The following is a 25,349-nucleotide window of genomic DNA, read 5'->3' as shown; positions in this document are numbered from 1 at the left end:
TGGGTCAGTTAGGTCTGAGTTGAGGGACAAAGAGGGAAAGTCTCAGTTGGAGGTCTAACCCAGGGAAGCATGGGTAAATGAAGTCCAAAGGAAACAGAGTGAATGAACATTGACGTTCTCCTTTCTTTCCCCTCCAGCCCCAGAATGTTGACCATTGCTCTTCTTGCCCTTGTCTGCGCATCAGCCTCGGCCAATGCCAGTAAGTGAGAGGCCAGGAGGCCAGTATTAGCGTCATGGAAAGACAGCTTCCTGCTCTGCCAGTGGCCAGGCTCACAGGGGCTGGCTTGGGGTGGTGGACGTCGAGTTGTGGGAGGTGTAGGAGTGGTGAGGAGGGACTAGAGCTCTTGAGATCTCTCCTTCTGACGCCTACTGTCCCCTCCAGTTCAGGCTAGGTCCTCCTCCTACAATGGAGAGTATGGAGGCGGTGGAGGCGAGCGATTCTCCCATTCTGGTTACCAGCTGGAGGGTCCCATCACTGCCATCCGTATCCGGGTCAACAGATACTACATCGTAGGGTAAGATTCTTTGTGTGTCTGTGGTTTGGGGATCCTCTCCGATCTTACCACACTGGAAAGTTCTCAGTCACTTTGGGTCACATCTGTTTCAGTCAACAAGTCCCAGGGATAACTTGGGATGTGAAAGGTATCAGGAAGCTGGGGTCTGAGGCTGGTGCTGCTACAGCCCTACAGCCCCCAGCGTGCACGTCTTGGGCAAATCTGTAGTACAGCCGCTGAGGCGCTGGGAAGCTGGCTACTTTGGCCCCACCTGAGGTGTAGGTCCCCTCGGGCATCCTCCATCTTGGCTGACGCCTCTCCCCAAAACATGTATCCTTCTGATCCTGGGGCAGCAGAGTCTCTTCCCTCATGAAAGCCATCCAGAAAGGCCCGTCTGCTTCTTTCACGTAGGGGTTGGGGGCACAGCGGGAACCTAGATTTCAAACTGAAGCTCTACCACTGGCCGGGGGGCTCCAGCCAAGCTACTTTTCCTCTCTGAGCCTGTCGGCAAAAGGAGTTGAAGTTCCCAGTAGGACCTCAAGGCCTCCCTCATCCCTCACACACCTTGGGACTGGCAGGGGACCTGTCATCTCTGCCACCAGTTTGCAGGTCTCTCAGCTTGTAGGCCAAGAGGTCCTCAATTCCAATCACCCTGCTCAGTCTTCCCTCCCTCACCACCCCCCCCCCAGCCTCCAGGTGCGCTATGGCAAGGTGTGGAGCGACTATGTGGGTGGCACCCAGGGAGACCTGGAGGAGATTTTCCTGCACCCCGGGGAGTCAGTGATCCAGGTGTCTGGCAAGTACAAGTACTACCTGAGGAAGCTCGTCTTCGTGACTGACAAGGGCCGGTACCTGCCTTTTGGGAAAGACACAGGCACAAGTTTCAATGCTGCCCCCTTGTACCCCAACACCGTGCTACGCTTCATCAGCGGCCGATCTGGTGCCCTCATCAATGCCATCGGCCTGCACTGGGATGTCTATCCCAGCGATTGTGGCAGTTGCTGAACTGCAGCCTTGCCCTGGGCCGGGCACTGCAGTGGGGCTGTGAGAACTACCTTACCACCAACTCCACCTACAGGGTTCAATAAAAATAATAATAAAAGGACATAGCTGACGCTGGAGTGTATGTGGGTGTGTGCAGCTGGGACCCGCCTCCTGACTCTGGCTGTGGATGTGTGAATCTCCTTTCTGGCTATCTGTTGGATGTCTCTCTGGTGAAGAGTGGGAGGGAGAGAGAGAGAGAGAGAGGTGTAATGTCTTGGGCTTTTCTTCATAGTTTATCAAGAAGAGGAAAGATTCTGTCTTGCTCCAACTCTTTTTTTTCAAGGATGGCTCCTGACACTAGTTTATCCAAACTGGGGCTCCAAGCCTGAGAGTGCGGCCTAGCTTACTGCCCAAACCCCAGATGTCCAACTCTCTAGACCATGTCTCCCTTGAGATAGTGTCTCCCCACCAAAAGCTGTCACCTGGCTCTCTTGGCATTAACCCACTTGCTATCTCTGAGTGGCCTGGGCCATTTTCTTTCGTGCTTTCTCAGAATCCACCTGACTCCCGAAGCTTGGCCCACGTTTGTGTCAAGAAATCTGTCTCTTACTCCAGCCTGGTTCCTCCCCACCTTTGCCCATAAGCACTGATGCTCCCTGCTTAGCTCAGCTCGCTCAGAATTGGGCTTCTTTCCCTAGGAAGCCGCTACCTCCTCAACAGCTTCTACTCTGCCAATACCATCCTCAAAAATGGGCATTCCAAGAGGGATAGATGTTCATGGTGGGTTTCCATGAACATCGGGGGTTGGTTACCATTCAGGGGAAGCAACAGAGTGGCTGGAGAGATTCAGCAAGGATATAAAGTTGCTTTGGAAATAATTCTTGGGACTCTAGTGCCCAGTCCTAAAATTACCACAGTGTTTTGTTTTTGCCTTTTGGTGGTGGTGGTTGGGGGTGAGGGAAGTCACTCATTGCTCCCCAAAGATTTATTCACATCATGGGGAATGCCAGAGTCACATCTCTTCCCAATGAGACAAAGATAACAATTGTTTACATGTAATTTGAGGAAGAAATATTAACATTACAGAAACAAACTCATGCCTAGAGAGTTTTTAGAACAATTCCTTTATTTCTCTCAAAGAATTCCATGGGATGGAGTATCATGTCAGAGTAATTTGTTTTGAGATATAAAGTACATAAAATTCACCCATTTATTTATTTATTTATTTATTTAAGTTTATTTGAGAGAGAGCATGAGTGGCGGAGGGGCAGAGAGAAGAGAGTCAGAGACAGAGAGAATCCCAAGCAGCCTCCACACTCAGTGCGGAGCCCAAAGCGGGGCTCGATCTCACAAACCGTGAGATCATGACCTGAGCTGAAATCCAGAGTCAGCCACTTAAGACCGAGCCATCCGGGTGCCCCAATATTCGGCCTTTTAAAGTGTGCCATTTCTGACGTTTTTAGTACATTCACAGATTGTGCAACCATCACCACTAATGCCAGAATTTCGTCGTCAGCTCAGAAAGAAATCCCATCCCCATTAAGCAGTTGTTCCCCATTCCTCTCCCCCAGCCCCTCGTAACCACCCATCTACTTTCTGTCTCTATGGATTTCCCTCTTCCGGGCATTTCATGTAGATGGAATCGTCCAGTAGTGTGGTCTTTTGTGTCTGGCTTCTCCCATTTAGCGTATTTTCAAGGTTCATCCACGTGGTAGCATGTTCAGGACTTCGTACCCTTGGCGGCTGAATCTGACACATCAGATACCTGGTCAACTTCAGGATCAGCTTTGCACCAGCGGGTCTCACCCTGGGCCAGTGAAGTCGCTGGCACCTGACAGGCAGCTGCCGCAGAAGAGGACGAAGTCATGGGATTCCCGGCTTTTGCGTAGTTGGCATTTTAGGCTTTTGTAAAAGATTTTATTTAAAGAAAACTTTCCTTTCCTTATAAAGTTCTAAAATTGCTAAATTGAGCTAATCATACGTTTATCAAATGCTCTCTGCTAGGTGCATGGGAATACAGAGACCACTGAAGATTTCTTTTCCTCTAGTCAAAGGGAAGACTTGGTGAAGGAAGGGGCATGTGTGTGTGTATGTGTGTGTGTGTGAGCGTACCCATGTGCGTGTGTGATAGGGGCACAGTACTGGGCTCAGGCCACAGCCTATGCAGAAATATGAACACATTACAACGACAATTGCACAGTTAAAATGCAAAGTTCAACTGGGTACAGACGAAGTCTCACGGAAAGGCAGGGACCATGCATGTCATGCTAAACTGTTGAAACTTTATTTTATGGGCTACAAGAAGCCACTGAACCAAGATTTCACCCAGGGGATTGATAAGATTTATACGAAAATCATCTTTTCTGGTATAAGTGGGGAAAATGGATTGATGGTGAAGCAGGATGAGATAATAGTTAAGAGACCAGGTCTAGATCAGAAATGATGGATGTTTGAACAAAGGCAGTGATGTGATGAAAAAAAGAGAGGGAAGAATTTGAGAGATTTGGGAGATTTGAAGACTCAGAAAAACTTGATAAAAGAACACATGAGGGTGAGTGAAAGAGGAGAGTCTAGAAAACTATCATGTCTAGTATGGGCAACTGGGAAGAGAGAGATCCTCTCTAAGATGAGGACTACAGGAGGAGAAATTAGCTTTTGGACCTGTTGCATTTTTAAATAATACTTATTTGTTTTGAGAGGGAGGAAGAGAGAGAAAGAGAGCAAGAGAGCACAGTAGCAGGGAAGCGAGAGAGAGAGAATCCCAAGCAGGGTCCGTGCCACTAGTGCAGAGCTTTATGCAAGGCTCGATCTCACAAACCTGAGATCATGACCCGAGCCGAAATCAAGAGTCAGACGCTTAACTGACTGAGCCGGACAGCTGCCCCAAGGACCTGTTGCATTTTGATGTTTCTGTGGCACATCCTGATGGAGACCCAACATTACACAGAGGACTATTTAGCAATAAAGGCTTGGATACAGCTTTCAGGTAAGCCTTAGATTCAGGAGTCACAAGCACAGATACAATGGACTTCCAGTGATGGATGTGGAAGAAGTCACGTGGGAAAACTGTGGGCATATAAAATGAGAAGAAGGCTGGCGTCAGAGGATTGGAGAATACCAAAGAGGAATTGGTTAGAGAAAAGAGACGGGAGGGGCCGGGGAGGGAATGCACTCAGGGGCAAGAGAGAAATTTCATGGAGCTGTTACTGCCATCTAAGCAAGAAAAGGACGGACTTGAGATTCTTTGCCTTTGGCAATCAGAAGGTCACGAATAATCCCAAAAGAGCTTCGGGGGGATGGGAGGAAGCTGAAACCAGGCTGCAGTTGGCTAAGGAATGAATGAGAAATGAGGAAATACAGGCAGCAAGACTTGAATATTCCAAGATGTCTGGCTCCAGAAAGCCAGAAAATAGGCTAGTCACAGTTATGGGGGATGTAAGGAAAGAGAGATTGGGTTTTTTTCCTAGACAGGGGAGACATGAGCATGTTTATATGACGAAGAAGGAGTCAGAGGGAGGAAGAGGCTGAGGATTCAGGAAAGACAAGGGAACTGATGGAACAAGCTCTCGCAGGAGATTGGGGGGATGTTTTACGTAGCTGTTGGGGCAGGAAACCTTAAGAAAGAAGAAAATGAAGATGAGTGAAGGTACAGGTTAGTTTGTAGAGGGAGTGGGTATGGAGCAAACCTTGAGGGAATTAATCCCCAACCTTGACTTGTTCTGTTGCCTAAGTAAACCTGCCTGTTGTATGAGTCACATTCTTCCAGAGGAAAACCAGCAGGAGACATACGTACATATATACATAAAGAGTTTTTTTCTTTTAAGATTTCGTTTCATTTTATTTATTTAAATGCTTTATTTTTGTGAGAGAGGGAGAAAGGAAGAGCACAGGAGGAGGAGCAGCAGAGAGAGAGAGAAAGAGAAAGACAGAATCTGAAGCAGGCTCCAGCTGTCAGCACAGAGCCCACTAGGGCTTGAACTCGTGAACTGCAACATCATGACCTGAGCTGAATTTGGATGCTTAACCGAAGGGGCCACCCAGGCGCCACTTTAAGGTTATTTATTTATTTAAATATTATGTTTATTTTGAGAGAGAGAGAGAGAGACAGAGAGAGAGTGCACACGCTAGCAAGCGTGAGTTGGGGAGGAGCAGAGTGAGGGAGACAGAACCCTAAGTGGGCTTCAGGCTCTGAGCTGTCAGCACAGAGCCAGACATGGGGCTTGAACTCATGAACTTGAGAGCATGACCTGAGCTGAAGTCAGATGCTTAATTGACTGAGCCACCCAGGCGTCCCTTCTTGTGCCTGTTGTTGGAGGTATTTTTTAATGCTTTTTTTTTCTCTTTTGTTGACTTATGAGCTATAACTATTTCAGTGTGTGTGTGTAGTTGCTTTAGGGTTTATAGCATTCAACTTTAACCTCTCTCAGTCTGCTTCTGAGAAGCATTACACCACATCATACATAGTATAAAAACCTTGCAACTGTAGACTTCCATTTCACCTCTCCTGGCCTCTATGCTATCATTGTCATGTATTTAACTTTTATATATATTGTAACCTCCACAGTATACTATTCTTTTTTTTGAAAAAAATCAATTATCTTTGAAAGGTACTTAAATAATAAGAAAATAAGTCATACATATATATATATATATACACATATATATGTATATTTATGTGTATATATATATACACATATATATCCATATGTCTACTATTTTTTTAAATTTTTAAATTTTTATATAATCTCCATATCCAACGTGTGGCTCGGTCTCACAACCCAGAGATCAAGAGTCACGTGGTCTACTGACTGAGCCAGCCAAGTGCCCCTATATCTAAGTTTATTTATTTTGAGAGACAGAAAGAGCAGAGGAGGGGCAGAGAGAGAGAGGGAGAGAGAGAATCTCAGGCAGGCTCTGTGCTGTGAGCATGGAGCCTGATGTGGGCTCAAACTGACGAGCCGTGAGATCATGACCTGAGCTGGAACCAAGAGTTGGACACCTAACTGAGCCACCCAGGCGCCCCTACAATTTCTACTATTTATGATGCTCCTCATTCCTTTTGTGAATCCAGATTTCTTCTAGGATTATTTTTCTGCTGCTCAAAGGATGTCATTTTACAATTTCATTGGGTGTGGGTCTTCTGGTTCAGCTTTTGTAAATCTGAAAATGTCTCTTTTTTGCCTTCACTTTTTTTGAATTGAGATGTAATTGACATAGAACATTATATTAGTTGAAATGTATAATGTGATGATTTGATATCTGTGTATATTGCACAATGATTACCACAAGAAGTCTAGTTAACATCCATCTTCACACATAGTCACAGTTTTCTTTTCTTGTGATGACAACTCTTAAGATCTACTCTCTTAGCAACTTTCCAGTATAGATTACAATATTGTTAACTATAGGCACCACACGGTACATTACATCCTCAGGACTTATTTATTTTATGACTCTACTTTGTACCTTTTGACCCCTTTCACTCACCAATCTGTTCTCAGGATCTATGAATTTGGGCTTTGCTGTTTTTAAAATTTTATTTACTTATTTATTTATTTTAAGTAAGCTTCATGCCCACCATGGAGCCCAACATAAAGCTTGAACTCACGACCCCAAGATCAAGATCCGAGCTAAGATCAGGAGTTGGATGCTTAACCACTGAGTTGGACACTTAACCATCTTAACCCCGTTAAAGATTTACTTTTGTTTATTTTAAAAGTTACTTACTGGGGCGCCTGGGTGGCTCAGTCGGTTAAGCGGCCAACTTCGGCTCAGGTCATGATCTCGCAGTCCGTGAGTTCGAGCCCCGTGTCGGGCTCTGTGCTGACAGCTCAGAGACTGGAGCCTGTTTCGGATTCTATGTCTCCCTCTCTCTGACCCTCCCCTGTTCATGCTCTGTCTCTCCCTGTCTCAAAAATAAATAAAAAAACGTTAAAAGTTACTTACTGTTGAGAGAGAGAGAACATAGGGAAAGGGCAGAGAGAGGAGGAGAGAGAGAGAGACAATCCCAAGCAGGCTCCTCACCATCAGCATGGAGCTGGACTTGGGGCTTGAACTCATGAACTGTGACATCATGACCTGAGCCAAAGTTGGAACTTAACCAACTGAGCCACCCACCCAGGCGCCCGTAAAGATTTTAGTTTTTAAATAATCTCCATACTCAATGTGGGGCTTCGGGCTTGAACTCACAACCCCGAGCCCAAGAGGTGCGTGATTTACTGATGAAGCCAGCCAGGTGCCCCTTTGGGAGTGCCTCGGTGGAGATTTTTGTGGGTGAGATTTGTTGAGCTTCTTGTATCTGTAGGTTTATAATTTTCATCAAGCTTGGAAATTATTCAGCCATTAGTTCTTAAAATATTTTTCCATCTCTCTGTCTCTCCTCTCCTTCAACTCCAATCATTCACACACTAGGCCACTTGAGGTCATCCCACAGCACAAGGATGCATTTTTCATTTAAAAAACTTCCTTTCGGACCTATGGTGGGGAGGAGCCAAGATGGCAGAACAGCATGGAAGTTTTTTGTGTGTCTCGCATCCATGAAATACAGCCAGACCAACACTAAACCATCCTGCACACCTAGAAAACTGACCTGAGGCTTAACACAACAATGTGCACAACCTGAACCACAGAATTCAGCAGGCATGCAGCACAGAGAGGTGAACTGGGAGGTAGAGAGCCAAGGAGGGTAAGGACCTGCTTTTGTGTGTGGAGAGAGGATGGAGACATGGGGGGTGGGGGGAGGAGGTGAAAAGCACCCCCCTCAAAAGCACCTGGAGAGAAAGTGGAAAAATGTAAACAGCCGCAGGGAATGAACTAAAAAAGGAGAAGGAGAAAGGAGAGGGTTTAAATTCCATTAAGACTCTACAAACAGGGGGAGTGCAGAGGCTGAAACTCCGCAGCTGATACCTGGTGGTGCTCTGGCGGGAAGGGCGAATCTCCAGGAGCAGAGTGGAGTCTGGGGTTCTTCAGGCCACACGGGAGAGGCGGTTCCCCTGCTGGGAGGACACCTGTGTGGTTCCCAAAGGCAAGGCCCCAGTGGACCCGGGAGAACAACCACATTCGCTGGTACTAGAGCAGGGTCGTTGGGGGTAAAGCCTGGTGCCAGACACGTGTTGTGATTTTTCCATAGTCCCTGAAATGCTGCTGCTACACTATCGTGTGAACTTTATCTGGGGCAGGCTGGCACCCGGCCGCAGTCTCTGGGCATCAGCAGCAGCACGGTCTCTCAAACGTTCCTGGGTGCGGCTGGCACCAGGCCATTGCTTGGTGAGACCCTCCACAGAGGGCAGAACGGGTCAAAGCCCCAGTCCCTCAGAAGTAAGGGGCCAGGAAAAACAACCGCATCAGAGACAAAATTCAGGAGGGAGGTGCTGCCTGGGGCTTGGTCATGAACTGCATAAAAGCAGGGAGTGGATGGAAGCCGAATACAAAGGACGGGTGTGCGATTGCTGATCGGGGAGAACAGAGTTCTGATACTAGAGAATGGGTGGCTGGGTGACGTCATTTTCACCACTCCCATGCATGCGCAAATGCACCTACAACAAGCGCCACAACCGTCCACCCCAGCAAGCTAAGCAGTGCCATCTACTGGAGAACGGAGCCATTACACTAAGTTCCGCCCAACTGGGCCAACCTCGCTCTTCAGGAACAGAAGACTCTCCGCCTGCTTAGTTTATGGACTATAAAGTGCTTCATAGTTTGACTACTAGGAGAAAACGAAATAATTTCAGTCGTATTTCAGTCTGCTCACCATGCCATCTATTCAATTTTCTTTCTTTCTGTTCCTTTCTTCTTTATTCTCTTGTTCGTTTCTTTTTCTTGAATACAGAAAAAAATAAAAATCATGTATTTTCAATTTTTATTAAGATATTTTTCTTTATTTTTTCTACTATATTTCTTAATTTTCTGTATTTTTTTCTAATTCTATTTTACTTCCATCATTTCATTTTAGTCTACTTCAGTGTATTCATTTTTTCAAATTTTCAAATGATTTCCTTTTTTTTTCCTTTCCCCTTTTTTCTCTAATCTATCAAGCCCCTTTCAATGCCCTGACCAAAACACACCTAGGATCTTGGATCATTTATTCGATTTTGTGTGTGTGTGTGTCTTCGTTTTTAATTTTTTAAGTTTAATATTTTTTAATTTTAGTATTTTTAAAATTTTATTTTTTTACCTCATTCATTCTTTTTCTCCCTTCAAAATGATGAAACGAAGGAATTCAACCCAAAAGAAAGAGCAGGAAGAAACGACAGCCAGGGACTTATCCAACACAGAAACAAGCAAGATGTCTGAACCAGAATTTAGAATCATGATAATAAGAATACTAGCTGGAGTTGAAAATAGATTAGAATCCCTTTCTGGGAAGATAAAAGAAGTAAAGTCTAGTCAGGATGAAATAAAAAATGCTATAACTGAGCTGCAATCTCGAATGGAGGCCACAGCAGCAAGGATGGATGAGACAGAACAGAGAATCCGTGATATAGAGGACAAACTTATGGAGAATAATGAAGCAGAAAAAAAGAGGGAGATTAAGGGAAAAGGGCACGATTTAAGAATTAGAGAAATCAGTGACTCATTAAAAAGGAACAACATCAGAATCATAGGGGTCCCAGAAGAGGAAGGGAGAGAAATAGGGGTAGAAGGGTTATGTGAGCAAATCATAGCGGGAAACTTTCCTAACCTGGGGAAAGACACAGACATAAAAATCCAGGAAGCACAGAGGCCCCCATTAGACTCAACAAAACCGACCATCAACAAGGCATATCAGAGTCAAATTCACAAAATACTCAGACAAGGAGAGAATCATGAAAGCAGCAAGGGAAAAAGAGTCCCTAACCTACAAGGGAAGACAGATCAGGTTTGCAGCAGACTTATCCACAGAAACTTGGCTGGCCAGAAAGGAGTGGCAGGATATAGTCAATGTGCTGAATTGGAAAAATGTGCACCCAAGAATTCTTTATCCAGCAAGGCTGTCATTCAAAATAGAAGGAGACATAAAAAGTTTCCCAGACAAACAAAAATTAAAGGAGTTTGTGACCACTAAACCAGCCCTGCAAGAAATTTTAAGGGGGACTCTCTGAGGGGAGAAAAGATGAAACAAAAAACACAAATAAATAAATAAAGACCAAAAGCAACAAAGACTAGAAAGGACCAGAGAACACCACCAGACACTCCAACTCCACAAACAACATAATGGCAATAAATTCATATCTCTCAGTACTCACTCTAAATGTCAATGGACTAAATGCTCCAATCAAAAGACACAGGGTAACAGAATGGATTAAGAAAACAAGATCCATCTATATGCTGCTTACAAGAGACCTAAAGACACCTTCAGATTGAAAGTAAGGGGATGGAGAACCATGTATCATGCTAACGGTCAACAAAAGAAAGCCGGAGTAGCCATACTTATATCAGACAATCTAGACTTTAAAATAAAGACTGTATCAAGAGATGAAGAGGGGCATTATATCATACATAAGGGGTCTATCCACCAAGAAGACCTAACAATTGTAAACATTTATGTGCCAAATGTGTGAGCACCCAAATATATAAATCAATTAATCACAAACATAAAGAACCTCATTGATAGTAATACCATAATAGTAGGAGACTTCAATACCCCACTCACAGCAATGGACAGATCACCTAATCAAAAAATCAACCAGGAAACAATAGCTTTGAATGACACACTGGACCAGATGGATATAACAGATATATTCAGAACACTTCATCCTAAAGCAGTGCAATATACATTCTTCTCCAGTGCACATGGAACGTTCTCCAGAATAGACCACATGCTGGGACACAAATCAGCCCTCAACAAGTGCAAAAAGATCGAGATCACACTTGCATCAAAATATGCATCAAAGTGCATATTTTCAGACCACAACGCTATGAAACTCGAAATCAACCACAAGAAAACATTTGGAAGGGTAACAAATACTTGGAGACTAAACAATATCCTAGTAAAGAATGAATGGGCTAAACAAGAAGTTAAAGAAGAAATTAAAAAGTTCATGGAAGCCAATGAAAATGATAACACCACAACCCAAAACCTCTGGGATGCAGGAAAGCGAAATTAGTCAGTCAGAGAAAGACAAATATCCTATGACTTCACTCATATGAGGACTTTAAGACCCAGAACAGATGGACATAAGGGAAGGGAAGCAAAAATAACATAAGAACAGGTAGGGGAACAAAACATGAGACTCTTAAATATGGAGAACAGAGGTTTACTGGAAGGGTGGTGGGAGGGGACATGGGTTAAATAGGTAAGGGTCATTAAGGTATCTACTCCTGAAATCTTTGGATGTAAATTAAAAACAACAAAACAAAACAAAAGAAAACAAAAACTTCCTTTCTCTGTGTGTTTCATTTAGATAATTTCTGTGGCTATGCCTTTAGCTTCACTAATCTTTTCTTCTGCAATGTCGAATCTACTGTTGATTCCATTCAGTGTAGTTTTCATCTCTGACACTGTAATTTTCTGTATTTTTTTAAGATTTTAATTTTTTAAGTAATCTCGACACCCAACGTGGGGCTCAAACTCACAACCCCGAGAGCAAGAGTTGCGTGCTCTACCGACTGAGCCAGCCAAGCATCCCTGACATTGGAATTTTCATTTCTTTCTTATATGTCCATGTCTCTATTTAACTTTTTAAAAACATATGGAATACCATTATAATAGCTGTTTAATGTCCTTTTCTGCTCCCTCTAGCGTTTGTATCAGTGCTGGGTTGGTTTCAATTGATTGATGATTCTCCTCATTCTGTGTCATGCATAATCTGTGGTTGCTTGGCCAGCGTTGTGAATTTTACCTTGCCGAGTGCCAGATACTTTGGTAATCTGTGTGATTAGCTAGGCAGGTGCATAGTAGTGTTCAGCTTAGGGCTGATTATTCCCCACTACTAAGTGAAACCCTTCCTGAACACTCTGCCCTCCACTTTGTCACATTGTTAGTCGGGCTGGTGCGAAAAAGCCTTGAGCACAGCCACCTGCAGAGATGGCTCTCACACTAGTGCCTCAAAGGACAAATCTCTCTTGTTTTCCTTTCTCTCTGGGATTGCGAGGCATCTGTTACTGTCTTTCATTGCTTGGTGTCCACTGTTTTGAAAACCGTTGTATCGTGTGTTTTGTCTGGTTTTGTTGCAGTGGTGGTGGTAGTGGTTTCTGGCGGGAAGGTAAAGCTGGTCCCTGTGACTCCACCTTGAGGAGAAGGAGGGATCTTGGTGTGTGTGTTTCTAAGAGCTCTCAGGTGATCCAGGGTGCAGCCAGGTGAGAGCCACTTTACAGACCTGTTTTCTCTGCTTGAAATGTTTTTTTCTCAAATAGAATCTTTGATTTTCTCCTCTCCTCCATTTTCTTGGTGCTCTCTGGAACTTCTGTTAGATTAATATGGAATAGATTGGCCCTCCATCTCTTAACTTTTCTTTCATATTTTCCATTTCGTTGTCATTTTGTTCTACATCCTGAGAGATTTTTCAACTTTTCGTCTCATACCTTCCTTTGATTAACTTTTTCTTTTTTCTTTTTTAACATAAGTAGCCTTCATGCCAAGGATAGAGCCCAACGCGGGGCTTGACCTCACACAGGTGACGCTTGGCGATGTCTGGAGACATCTTTGGTTGTAACATCTATGGGGTTACTACTGGTACCTAGTGAATAGAGACCAGAGAGGCTGCGAAATATCCTACAGCATACAGGAAAGTCTCCCCGACCAAGCATTACCTGGGTCAGATGTCAATACTGTGAAGGTGAGGAAACCCTAGTTTAAGACCATCTGGGAGCAGGCTGCCACAACTCACACCACCAAAGGCCAAGGCAAGGAGGGATCCTCCATACCCACTTCAGGAGACTTCCTGGGCACGTATTCAAGTTTGTTTAAAAGAGCTCGGGACACCTGGGTGGCTCAGTTGGTTAAGCGTCCGACTTCGGCTCAAATCATGATATTGTTCATGGGTTTGAGCCCCATGTTGGGCTCTGTGCTGACAGCTTGGAGCATGGAGACTGCTTCAGATTCTGTGTCTCCCTCTCTCTCTACCCCTCCCCTGCTTGTGCTCTGTCTCTCTCTGTCTCTCAGAAGTAAATAAACATTACAAAATTCTCCAAAAAAATTAACAAATAAATAAAATAAAATCTTAAAAAAAAAAAAAAAAAAGAAGAGTGCCTGGGTGGCTCAGTCAGTTGAGTTTCTGACTCTTGATTCGGCTCAGGTTATGATCTCCTGTTTTGGGGGTTCAAGCCCCAAGTCCTGCTCCCCACTGAGGGTGGAGCTTACTTGAGATTCTCTGCCTCCCTCTCTCTCTCCCCTCCCCCAATTGCTTGTTTGCCCGTGCACACACTCTCTCTCTCAAAATATATATCTAAAGTTTTAAAAAAGGTTAATATAATAAATTTTGTTACATGTATTTACAACAATAAAAATGCTATGTCTAAATAAATTAATAAGTAAGTAAAATCTGAATATTATGTATGTTCTGTTTTAATTACTCATTCCTCAAAAAAAAAAAAAAACACTAAGGGCATCTGGCTGGCTCAGTCGGTAGAGCCTGTGACTCTTAATCTCAGGGTTGTGAGTTCAAGCCTCATGCTGGGTGTGGAACCTACTAAAATAAAATTTTAATTTAAAATTTAAACAAAACAATGGAAGGGTAAACATTATTAAAACGAGGAAGATCCGACATGATCTAGAATCAAAATGGGATGTTTTGATTCTTAAGTATCTCTTATCACTTAAAAAAATAGCTTAACATTTTTGGAGGGTGCCTGGGTGGGTCAGTTGGTTAGGCATCCAACTCTTGATTTTGGCTCAGGTCATGATCTCATGGTTCATGAGCCCGGTATTGGGCTTTGTGCCAATAAGTAGAGCCTGCTTGGGATGCCTTCCTTCACTTCTGCTTAGATCATCTCTGTCCAATCTAGCCACTTGTATACCTTAACAGTTCTCTGCAGCCAAAGCTCACAGGCCCCATCAGAAGATAAAGGGACTTGGGGTACCTGGGTGGCTTAGTCGCTTGAGCGTCTGACTTTGGCTCAGGTCGTGATCTCACACTTCGTGAGTTTGAGCCCCGCATCAGGCTCCTCACTGACAGTGTGAAGACTGCTAGGAATACTTTCTCTCTGCCCCTCCCCACTTGTTTTCCCTCTCTCTCTCTCTCTCTCAAAATAAATAAATAAACTTAAAAAACGAATAAGAAAAAAAAGAAGGTAAGGGGACCAGAACGATCTCAAGGAACCTAAGTATGTGTAGGGGCAACTTCCCACATGGCCACTTGTGAATGGCACATGGGTCCCTTTTCTCTGCCATGATGCCACTTGGAAAGTCACTGAGGTCCATTCTATACTGAGGCTTTCTGTAGCCAGCATCTGACCCCACACCCTGTGATACATGGCCGCCCACCAGATGTTCCCAGGAGAAAGGAGGGCCCAAGGGGCTGCCACAATTTTCCCAATTCCTACACGAAGTGGGCCTGCCCGTACGAAGGTTCTTAGTCTGATTCTGGTGGAGATGGGTGGTCTCAAGAAAATGTTAAGCTTTATCTCCTCCACAACATACCTGGCCAGGATGGAGCCTCTCCTTAGACGATGAGAAACAGAAAAACTTCCTCGGAGCTCGCCTTGCATCAGGCAGTGTTCTGGAACTTTACTTCCGTTAAGTACATCACAACCACAGCAACCTGAGGAGGTAGGCAAAATTATTGCCTTTTTGTTTGTGTATGTGTGTGTTTTCAGATGAGAACAGAAGCAGAGAGAAGTGAAATAACTTTCCCCAGGGACCCAGCTTCTGAGTCCTGCCCCGTCTGTGCGCCTCTCAAACACTCCGCCCCGCGTCTGTCTTCCTGCGTTTGTAGAACGTGCCAACTGCAAGAGCAGGTGACTGTTGGAGCCTCAGTCATATATGAAGGAAACGAAATCAGCTCATACTTTCAGCTGAATTGTTCCTGACACAAAGCAAGCATGACCGTGTCCTGGTGGAATGACCTCACCTCATTCCCATTTGATATTGTTATATCAATATTTGATGTTATATTGTTTTATATTCTGGAGAATGCTCTTTGTGAGGAGGAAAACAAATAGAGGAAACAAAGGAAAAAATAAGCAAAGCAACTTTTGCAGTTGCATTACAATTGATCAAGCCTTTCGGTAAGAGATGTGGAGGCTGAAGGCAAAAAAGGTAGAGGTTAGGGGCACCTGGCTGGCTCAGTCTGTACAGCATGTGACTCTGATCTCCGGGTTGTGAGGTTGAGCCCCATGTAGGATGTAGAGATTACTTAACAATCAGATCTCAAAAAAACCAACAACCACACACAAAGGCTAAAAAAATGCTACCATGTAATCATAGCTCAATAAACGGAAATTAAAAGCAGGTTCCCAGGGCACCCAGGTGGCTCAGCTGGTTAAGCGGCTGACGTCGACTCAGGTCATGATCTCACAGTTCATGGGTTCCAGCTCCACCCTGGGCTCTGTGCTCACAGCTCAGAGCCTGGAGCGTGCTTTGGATTCTGTGGAACCCTCTCTCTCTGCCCCTTCTCCACTCGTTCTCTCTCTCTCTCTCTGTCTCAAAAATAAAGAAATAAACATTAAAAAAATACTTGTGTCAAGTTGTATGATGCATTTACAAAGCTCTCCAGGATCTGAACTAAGATAAACCATAAAAATAAAGCTAACTGCAAACGAGAAAGAAAGCCCTTGCTCCCTCATCAACCTTATCTGAAAGAAATGAAAAAGAAAAACCATATTTTTTGAGAATTGAAGAGGGAAAAAAATAAATGTTTACTCAGTATTATGTGTGCCAGAGCTGTGTCAGGGGCTTGACACAAATTGGTTAGACTCATTATCTCCTATCGCAGATGAACAAACTGAAGTTCGAGGATCACGGAGGCCGGGCACGAACCAAGCTTTACGACATGTCTCCTGCTGGGGTTCCTGGGTGGCTCAGTCGGTTAAGAATCTGACTTTGGCTCAGGTCATGACCTGGTGGTCAGCGAGTTAGAGCCCCACATCGGGCTCTGTGCTGATTGCTCAGAGCCTGGAGCCTGCTTTGGATTCTCTCTCTCTCTGCCCCTCCCCGTCCCCGCTCACCCTCTCTCTCTCTCTCTCGATAATGAATAAACATTAAAAAAATTTAAAGACATGTCTCTTACTAAGGCACCATTCTATGCATGAATTCTTGGCAGGTTGCTATAGGTTTCTGACTTTAAGAAATGATTAATGCATTTTGCAATATATACATATGTCGAATCAGCATGTTGTAATCCCTGAAACTAATATAATGTTACTTGTCAATTCCATGTCAAAAAATAAAATAAAATAAAAAGATTATCAACATATTCTTCCATACCTGAGTCTGGGTCTCAGGAGCTGCTCTAATTATTACCCTAAAGGTGTCCCAACCCACTCTGGCCTGGCAGTTTTGAACTGTGTTGACATATAAAAAATCGTACCCTTTGATAGAGGTAGAGTTTATTTTTCTCAAGGATTTTTTTTTTTAAGAGCAGTTCACAACAGAAAAGAACATTTTATATTGTGAGCCAGTTACCCGTAGGATAGAGCATTTGACTGAAACGCTATCTCAGGAAATAGTATTTAGCCTTGTTACATGCGATGATCTTACTTTCTCTATTTCGTTCTAAAATATGTTGGTTTTGTGGCACCTGGGTGGCTCAGTTGGGAAAGCATGAGACTCTTGTTGTAGGGCTTGTGGGTTCGAGACCCACGTTGGGTAGAGTGCTTACTAAAGAAAATAAACTTAAAAAAATACGTTGTTTTTGAGCTGTTAAAATGATTTCATGGTCCACTAGTGAGTTAAGACCCACAGTCTGAAGAACTCTGTCCTTGAGGATTTCGGTTGATCTCGAGACCATTTGCTTCTCATGTTCCAAATGCAGAAATACAGGCTCTAAGAAATAGTGGCTTTTTATATTTTAGCGCTTATTTATGTATTTATGAGAGTTTGGGAGAGAGAGCCCACACAAGTGAGGGAGGGGCAGAGAAAGAGAGAGGGAGACACAGAATCCAAAGCAGGCTCCAGGCTCCGAGCTGTCGGCACAGAGCCTGACATGGGGCTCGAACTGTGAGATTATGACCTGAATCGAAAACACATGCTTAACCAACCAAGCCACCCAGGCACCCTAGTGACTTTTTAAAATTCACATGGCTAATGCGTGTTGGAATGGAGGACCTCAACCCACAATTCCGTCTTTATGTACAGTATGCTACCGAACAGGGTTTCACCAGAAGGTTCAGAAATAAGAAACAAGAAAACCCAAATTCAAGCCTGCCAGAAGAGAGACACTGGCCTGAAAAGACAAAGGAGGAGTATTTAATGGAATTCGCACCGCAGACAAGGCATGTGACAGTCATTTATGGGGCACCTGTAATGTGCCAGATGGGAAGCAGGAGCCTGGAATTCAGAGTTGGACAAGACAGGCCTTCCGCCTTAGAGTGGGCTTGGGGTTTGGTGGAGAAGGCTTCTGTGTACACAGATAAATTACAGCGCAGGGTAATCAAGAGCTGAGCTGGGGAGGTAGCAAACACAGTTGGAGGCCAGAGAAAGGAATTCTGTCTGAAGTGGAGGGGCTGGAGGGAGACCCCTATGATAGAAGCCCTAGGGAGGAGTGCAGGGGGTGGTGCGTGCAAGGGGTGGTGGTGGTGGGGTAGGGGCTGAATGTCTTAAGGGTAGAAGATGGGCAGGTGAGCAGGACAGGAGAACATTTAGGCAGCCAGAGTGGCAGGAGCAAACAGCTGGCTAGTGTAGGGACTGGCATGTGGGTTACGAGGGACAGGAGGCAAGGTGTGGTGTCCCGATCAGATGGGGGCCCCCAAATGTGCAGTGACCACCTGGTGGAGGCTGGTGGCTTGGGCCGTGAAAGAATTCGCCTGAGGCAGAACAAAGGAGATAGAAGCTTATGGAATACACCGCAAGGTTGCAGAGGAGAGGCTGTCTGAGAAGAGGCAGTGCGGGGGATGGGGGACTATTTTGGAAGGGGGAAGGTGAGGACTTATGGGGATGTATGGAATTCTCCCCTTTGGTGGTGACTGTGCCTGGTTGTAAGCAGCCCATTGGTCAGTTAGAGCCTATAACTGATTCATGGAGGTGCCCCCACCCATGGGTCTGTCTGTATTCAGCCAGGGGGTCGCCGTGGCTCTTTTCTTTTTTTTTTTTTTTTTAAGATTTTTTTACTTTATCATTTTTTTAATTTTATGTTCTTAAATTTACATCCAAATTATTTAGCCTATGGTGCAACAATGATTTCAGGAGTAGATTCCTTAGTGCCCCTTACCCATGTAGCCCATCCCCCCTCCCACACTGCCACCAGTAACCCTCTGTTTGTTCTCCATATTAAAGTCTCTTCTGTTTTGTCTGCCTCCCTGTTTTTATATTATTTTTGTTTCCCTTCCCTTATGTTCATCTGTTTTTTTATCTTAATATCCTCGTATGAGTGAAGTCATATCATTTTTGTCTTTCTCTAATTTCGCTTAGCATAATACCCTCCAGTTCCATCCATGTAGCTGCAAAAGGCAAGATTTCATTCTTTTTTGATTGCCGAGTGATACTCCGTTGTATATATATATACACCACATCTTTATCCATTCATCCATCGATGGACATTTGGGCTCTTTCCATACTTTGGCTATTGTCAATGGTGCTGCTATAAACATTGGGCTGCAAGTGTCCCTTTGAAACAGCACACCTGTATCCGTTGGATAAACACCTAGTAGTGCAGTTGCTGGGTCGTAGGGTAGTTCTATTTTTAATTTTTTGAGGAGCCTCCATACTTTTTCCGGAGTGGCTGCACCAGCTTGCATCCCATCGCTGTGGCCCTTTTCTACCTCCTGTCACCCAAGCCTGTTTGCCTACAAGTGGCCTCTACAGCAGGGAGTGGAGGGACCCTCTCTGCAGCTTAGTGAGGTCACTTCTCTCTCAAGACTTTACTTTCTTCACGGGAACCATGAAGGGTGAACAGAAAAGCACTGTTCACATTTGCTTTTGTGGTAAAACCCTTTGTTCAAATGAAACCACCATTTACCCAAGGCATAAATGAGGAGACAGAGAATTTTTTTTTTCTTAACAGGAAACAGATCTGCTATCATTTGGAAATACATTTTGAAAAATCAGTGATGGGAGTCAAGGGGCAGATTCTCCCCCCCTGGGGTGTGAATTTGCACCAGGATTTAAGAGGCTTTGTCTGAGAGAGGAAATAGTGCTCTGAGCAGGGGCCCCTTGAGACAAGAGTTGGGGGGTATGAGAGCTCACACTGTTCCTGCCTCCTGAGGTGGGGTCCCCCTCCCCCTTCCCCTCCACACACCCTCATTCCCCACCCCGTCCATTCTCCACTTTTAAAAGTGGAACGAAACCACTCCCCTCACCTCACCTTCAGGAGGAATCCAAACTCCTGACCACAGCCTCCCAGGTCCTGTACTACCTGCCCACCAGCTGCTACCCACACCTCCCCTCCCGCTGGCAGCCACACTTCCCAGCAGCCACCCTGCCCTCCCCGCACACTGTTCCGCACACTTCCTGTTCAGGGTTTGCCTACTCGTTCCCACACCAGGTCCAATCTTCACCCAAACGTCTGTAGTCTCTCCATCACTTCGGTGAGGTCTTCGCAAATGTTACCCGAGGAGAGGAGGGCCTCCCAGGCAGAGGGACAGCTTTCCCAGCCCTTCTCCTGGTTCACTCTGCCTCTTTTCCTCCTGGCCTAGCCCATGGGAACGAGTTGTTCAATTGTCCGACCCCCCACCCTGCAGCGAAAGCTCCAGCACTACGATTTGACTTCCTCTGTGGCTGTCTTTCCAGCATCTAGAATGGTGCCTCCAACATACAGATGCTCCATAAATGTGCTGAGTGAGTCGCTTTGCCAAGGGGCAGAGAAGACAGCGAGAGAATGAGTGTCAGCTGCCCTGCCATAGCAGAAAGCTTGGGGAGGCTTTGGACTTTGCAGCCTTGGGACTGGGCAGGGATGACCTTCACTGCCTGTAGGACTGGGGAAGGTCGGCCCCCAGGGGACACATGGGTAAAATGTGACAAGTTCAAACAGGAGCAATGGAACTGGACCTGATGGCATACCAACATTAGCTGCAGCGTGGTCTAGCTGGTCTCTGGGACCCACAGACGATGAGCCCTGAGACCCCTCCCACTGGAATAAAGTTCTCTCTTTACACTCTGGAGAGGAGATGGAGGGCCTGCTGGGGGGAACCAGGGACCAGTCTATGGGCATCGGGGAGACTCTGACTCTCTGCATAGGTGGGGCCAGTGCATCAGAGTGAACCTATGACAAGTGTGATGGTCTCCCCCTGAGGGTCCCAGATGTGTCATGTATGGAAATATGAGGGTATTCTCTTGAGGTATTCACTGCAGACCTCTGTGGGCTACCATCTTTTTTTTTCTTAATGTTTTATTTATGTTTTAGAGAGAGAGAGAGAGAGAGAATGAGTAGGGGAGGGGCGGGGGGGGGGGAAACAGAATCTGAAGCAGGCTCCAGGCTCTGAGCCATCAGCACAGAGCCCGATGCAGCTCTTGAACCCACGAGTGGTGAGATCACGATTGGTCCAATTCTTAACCAACTTAGCCACCTGGATGCCCCTGTGCTGCCATCTTTGATATCCAGTGTTTGCTTCCATCCTGTGGGAAATACTCCTCATAAGGAAGTCAAAAGACAGACAATAGTGAGAGAAGACAGAGGAAAGATTTAGAGAGAGAGCTTGGAGGAGAAGAGACAAAGAGAAGAGGCAGAAGGAAAAAGGGATGGAGACAGTGAATACAAAGAACAATCCTTAGAGCAGGAGATGATGGGGAAAGATCAAGACAAACGGAAAGAGAGAAGTAGGAAAGAAAGAAAATCAGAGAGGACAAGAGAGACAGAACAAAACAGCTGGAATGAGGGAGAAGTTATCTCACCAGGACATGCTTGTTTTGAACTTGAAGCAGAGAGATCAAACAATACAACCCTGGCTGCCATCTTTACTCTCAGAATCTCCAGGCCAAGAGCCCTGTCCTATTTCCGGCTCCTTAGGTTGGGGCTCCCTGGCTTTCCTGGGAGGAGTCCTCAGTCCTAGATGGTCTATGAGGGGTGGATACTCTATGTGTCCAGCTACTAGTCATTAATCACCAAGGCTAATGACTCCAGCTCTTCCCTGGGCTCCATCCATCTCTCTGCTTGGGAGGGCCCGCTGACTCAGAGGGTCAAAGAGCCAGTCCTAAAGGGGTCAGGAAGTAGGACTCAGGAGTCCATCTAGAGACTTCTGCGGAAGAAAAGGGCCTCAGAAGAGAAAAAATCTATGACATGAATCTAAGGCCTATGGGAAGGAGCTGTTGCCCCGTGTGGGCTTTATCCCCCAGAAGATTCAGCCATGGTTCCCAGGAGCCCCAAGGGCCCGGAGCCCAGAAATGCCCTCAAGGGAGGACCCATCTACCATTACTTCCTCAGCATCCCACATGCTTATTGGCCTGACTGCCTGTCTCCCAGGAGGGACATTGACAGGTGTTCAGTGTCCACCTGCAGCACCATGTTACCCTTCTCAGAAAAATTTTGTAAACAGTGGCAGATTGAGGATGAATAGATGGGGGGAAAAAGGCCAGTACGGCAAAATATTAACCATTGTAGAATCTACGTGGTGTGTATATGAGTGTTCACTGTACAATCTTTTCTTTTTTTAAAAAAAACTTTTTTAATGTTTATTTTTGAGAGAGACAGATAGAGTGTGAATGGGGAAGTGGCAGAGAGAAGGAGGAGACACAGAATCTGAAACAGGCTCCAGGCTCTGAGCTGTCAGCACAGAGACCGACGTGGGGCTCGAACTCTGGAACGGCAAGATCATGACCTAGGCTGAAGTGAAACGCTTAACAAACTAAGCCACCCAGGCACCCCTGTACAATTCCTGCAATTTTTCTATATGTTTGGATTTTTTTTTTCATATAAAATAACAGGTAAGAGAAGGAAAAAAATGTCTGGAAAATAGTAGGCACTCCTAAATACAGGGTGTTGGGCGCATAATCCCTTCCCCGGACAGTCTAGATTTCAAATGCAGGACAGTGAGGACAATGTTTATCCTGAAAGATGACAGATTGCAAGTAGGAGCACCTGCAGAACAATCAAATAGGGGGGTGGCAACCTTAGACTACACCCAGAAGCAATTAGAAACTTTGCCTACCCAAAGTTTCTGGCCATTCGGTTGGTGACCTTTTCTCAAGTTTGTTCTGCCCATCCTGAGACCTGGGCCTTGGCCTAGAGTGGACCCCACCCTGATACCTGTAACTCCTGAGGGGAGAGGCAGGATAAGATATTCCAGACCCTGCCTGACAACTGACCCTAAGAGGGTGATCATGTTTGCTTAGGTGGTAAGGTTCACACAATAAAGAGCAGGCAGAGGGCTTGGACCTGCTATAAAAGATCTGGAAGTTTCCAGGTGGTTACTTTGCACCTGGAACTGCCAGGTGAGGGGTGACAGAGGCCTGGGCTAAGGGGTGAAAGGGATGACTGGATTTGAGTTGGGGGGAATTCAAGCGGCGCTGGACAGCAGCCTGCCTGGAGTGAGCGGCAGGGGAGACCTGTGTGGCAGGTACCTGGGGCATCTGAGGGAGGTGCAAAGATATCTGGGTCTCAGAGGAAGGACTGGAGACACCTGGGATGCTCGGGGTATCGATACAGCCAGATGTGTGTTAGTGGAGAAAGAATTATGACAAATAGACCAGGCATCTGGAATCTGATATCTTGAGCTGTGGTCCAAACTCGTTGTGCAGTTTCTCAACTGTTCCTTTTCTGGTATTGGCAGTCTCGTCTATAATCACCCTCACTGCCTGGGTGACACAAAGACGCACCCCTAAAATGCTCCTTTCCTTCTGATTTGAGACCTGGCTGAAGCTAGGAATTTGAACTCTGTCCCGGAGATCCCCCAAGCCGGGCCCGTGTATCACAGGCAGGTTGCAGTTAGGTTTTGCTCAGAATCCTGGTTTGGTAAACTCAACCATCTCTATGGTTTGGAGATGGCCTCCACTTCTTTGAAACTCTTTTCCTGCTTTGTGCCAGGAGGGACCAGGACTTACACGGGTTGGTCCAGACAGAGGCTTAGGACTGATCTTCTGACTCAGGATGGAACAAGGGGGTCGGCTACCTCGAGACCAGGGAGGACAGAGGGGTTAAGGACACCGTACCTGCCAGGAGCAGGACTAGAGACTAGGGGCAATCCTTTCTGAGCCCAAGACTGGGTCAGTTAGGTCTGAGTTGAGGGACAAAGAGGGCCAAGTCTCAACTGGAACTCTAACCCAGGGAAGCTTGGGTAAATGAAGTCCAAAGGAAACAGAGTGAATGAACATTGACGTTCTGCTTTCTTTCCCCTCCAGCCCCAGAATGTTGACCATTGCTCTTCTTGCCCTTGTCTGCGCATCAGCCTCGGCCAATGTCAGTAAGTGAGAGGCCAGGAGGCCAGTACTAGCATCATGGGAAGACAACTTCTTGCACTGCCGGTAGCCAAGGCTCGCAGGGGCTGGCTTGGGGTGGTGGACGTTGAGTTGTGGGAGGTGTAGGAGTGGTGAGGAGGGACTAGAGCTCTTGAGATCTCTCCTTCTGACGCCTACTGTCCCCTCCAGTTCAGGCTAGGTCCTCCTCCTATAATGGAGAGTATGGAGGCGCTGGAGGCGAGCGATTCTCCCATTCTGGTTACCAGCTGGAGGGCCCCATCACTGCCATCCGGGTCCGCATCGACAACAACTACATCATAGGGTAAGATTCTTTGTGTGTCTGTGGTTTGGGGGGTCTTCTCCTATCCTACCACATTGGAAAGTTCTCAGTCACTTTGAGTCACATCTGTTTCAGTCAACAAGTCCCAGGGATAACTTGGGATGTGAAAGGTATCAGGAAGCTGGGGTCTGAGGCTGGTGCTGCTACAGCCCTACAGCCCCCAGCGTGCACGTCTTGGGCAAATCTGTACCACAGCCGCTGAGGCGCTGGGAAGCTGGCTACTTTGGCCCCACCTGAGGTGTAGATCCCCTTGGGCATCCTCCATCTTGGCTGACGCCTCTCCCCAAAACATGTATCCTTCTGATCCTGGGGCAGCAGAGTCTCTTCCCTCATGAAAGCCATCCAGAAAGGCCCGTCTGCTTCTTTCACGTAGGGGTTGGGGGCACAGCGGGAACCTAGATTTCAAACTGAAGTTCTACCACTGTCTGGGAGGCTCCGGCCAAGTTACTTTTCCTCTCTGAGCCTATCTGTCAGCAAAAGGAGTTGAAGTTCCCAGTAGGACCTCAAGGCCTCCCTCATCCCTCACACACCTTGGGACTGGCAGGGAACCTGTCCTCCCTGGCCACAGTTTGCAGGTCTCTTGGCTTGTAGACCAAGAGGTCCTGAATTCCAATCACCCTGCTCAGTCTTCCCTCCCCCCCCGCCCCCACCCCTAGCCTCCAGGTGCGCTATGGCAAGGTGTGGAGCGACTATGTGGGTGGCACCCAGGGAGACCTGGAGGAGATTTTCCTGCACCCCGGGGAGTCAGTGATCCAGGTGTCTGGCAAGTACGACTACTACCTGAGGAAGCTGGTCTTTGTGACTAACAAGGGCCGGTACCTGCCTTTTGGGACAGACATAGGCAGGAGTTTCAGTGCTGTCCCCTTGTACCACAACACCGTACTACGATTCATTAGCGGTCGCGCTAGCATCCTCATCAATGCCATCGGCCTGCACTGGGGCTTCTACCGCAGGTATTGAACCAGTTGCTGAACCGCTGCAGCCAGCTGTGAGAACCGCCTTACCACTAACCTCACCTACAGGGTTCAATAAAAATAATAATAAAAGGACATAGCTGACACTGGAGTGTATGTGGGTGTGTGCAGCTGGGACCCGCCTCCTGACTCTGGCTGTGGATGTGTGAATGTCC

General features: G+C 46.1%; 1 protein-coding gene and 1 long non-coding RNA gene across 4 annotated transcripts in view; one reads left to right on the top strand and one right to left on the bottom strand.

Annotated features, from left to right (window-relative positions):
- The first annotated feature begins 43 nt into the window (after positions 1 to 43).
- On the top strand, positions 44 to 25,349 carry ZG16 (zymogen granule protein 16). 3 transcript variants are annotated; one of them, XM_049638618.1, is made up of 3 exons: positions 44 to 199; positions 383 to 515; positions 1,184 to 1,947. In XM_049638618.1, the coding sequence occupies exons 1-3, from the start codon at positions 103 to 105 to the stop codon at positions 1,497 to 1,499; spliced, it is 546 nt and encodes a 181-aa protein (XP_049494575.1). In that variant the 5' UTR covers positions 44 to 102; the 3' UTR covers positions 1,500 to 1,947. The 3 variants fall into 3 exon arrangements, with proteins under 3 accessions (XP_049494575.1, XP_049494574.1, XP_049494573.1); XM_049638617.1 differs by lacking the exons at positions 383 to 515; positions 1,184 to 1,947 and adding exons at positions 24,070 to 24,202; positions 24,877 to 25,349 and having other exon boundaries at positions 49 to 199; XM_049638616.1 differs by lacking the exons at positions 44 to 199; positions 383 to 515; positions 1,184 to 1,947 and adding exons at positions 23,493 to 23,885; positions 24,070 to 24,202; positions 24,877 to 25,349.
- LOC125928064 (uncharacterized) overlaps positions 7,412 to 25,349 on the bottom strand; it is a 29,884-nt gene continuing 11,946 nt past the window's right edge. Inside the window, exons 2-3 of the long non-coding RNA XR_007459547.1 lie at positions 15,037 to 15,157; positions 7,412 to 9,295 (exon numbers count right to left, since the gene is read on the bottom strand). This is a non-coding gene — a long non-coding RNA (uncharacterized LOC125928064). The remainder of the gene's footprint in view (positions 9,296 to 15,036; positions 15,158 to 25,349) is intronic.

This window comes from Panthera uncia, chromosome E3 (assembly GCF_023721935.1).
Source record: "Panthera uncia isolate 11264 chromosome E3, Puncia_PCG_1.0, whole genome shotgun sequence".
Taxonomy (NCBI): domain Eukaryota; kingdom Metazoa; phylum Chordata; class Mammalia; order Carnivora; family Felidae; genus Panthera; species Panthera uncia.
This window is presented reverse-complemented; position numbering and strand designations above follow the sequence as displayed.

Excerpts from the sequence above, each read along its gene's own strand:
- ZG16 (XM_049638618.1), top strand. The coding sequence starts at position 103 with ATGAACATTGACGTTCTCCTTTCTTTCCCCTCCAGCCCCAGAATGTTG. Across the intron at positions 200-382 it reads ATCAGCCTCGGCCAATGCCA|TTCAGGCTAGGTCCTCCTCC; the intron begins GTAAGTGAGAGG and ends TGTCCCCTCCAG. Across the intron at positions 516-1,183 it reads AACAGATACTACATCGTAGG|CCTCCAGGTGCGCTATGGCA; the intron begins GTAAGATTCTTT and ends CCCCCCCCCCAG.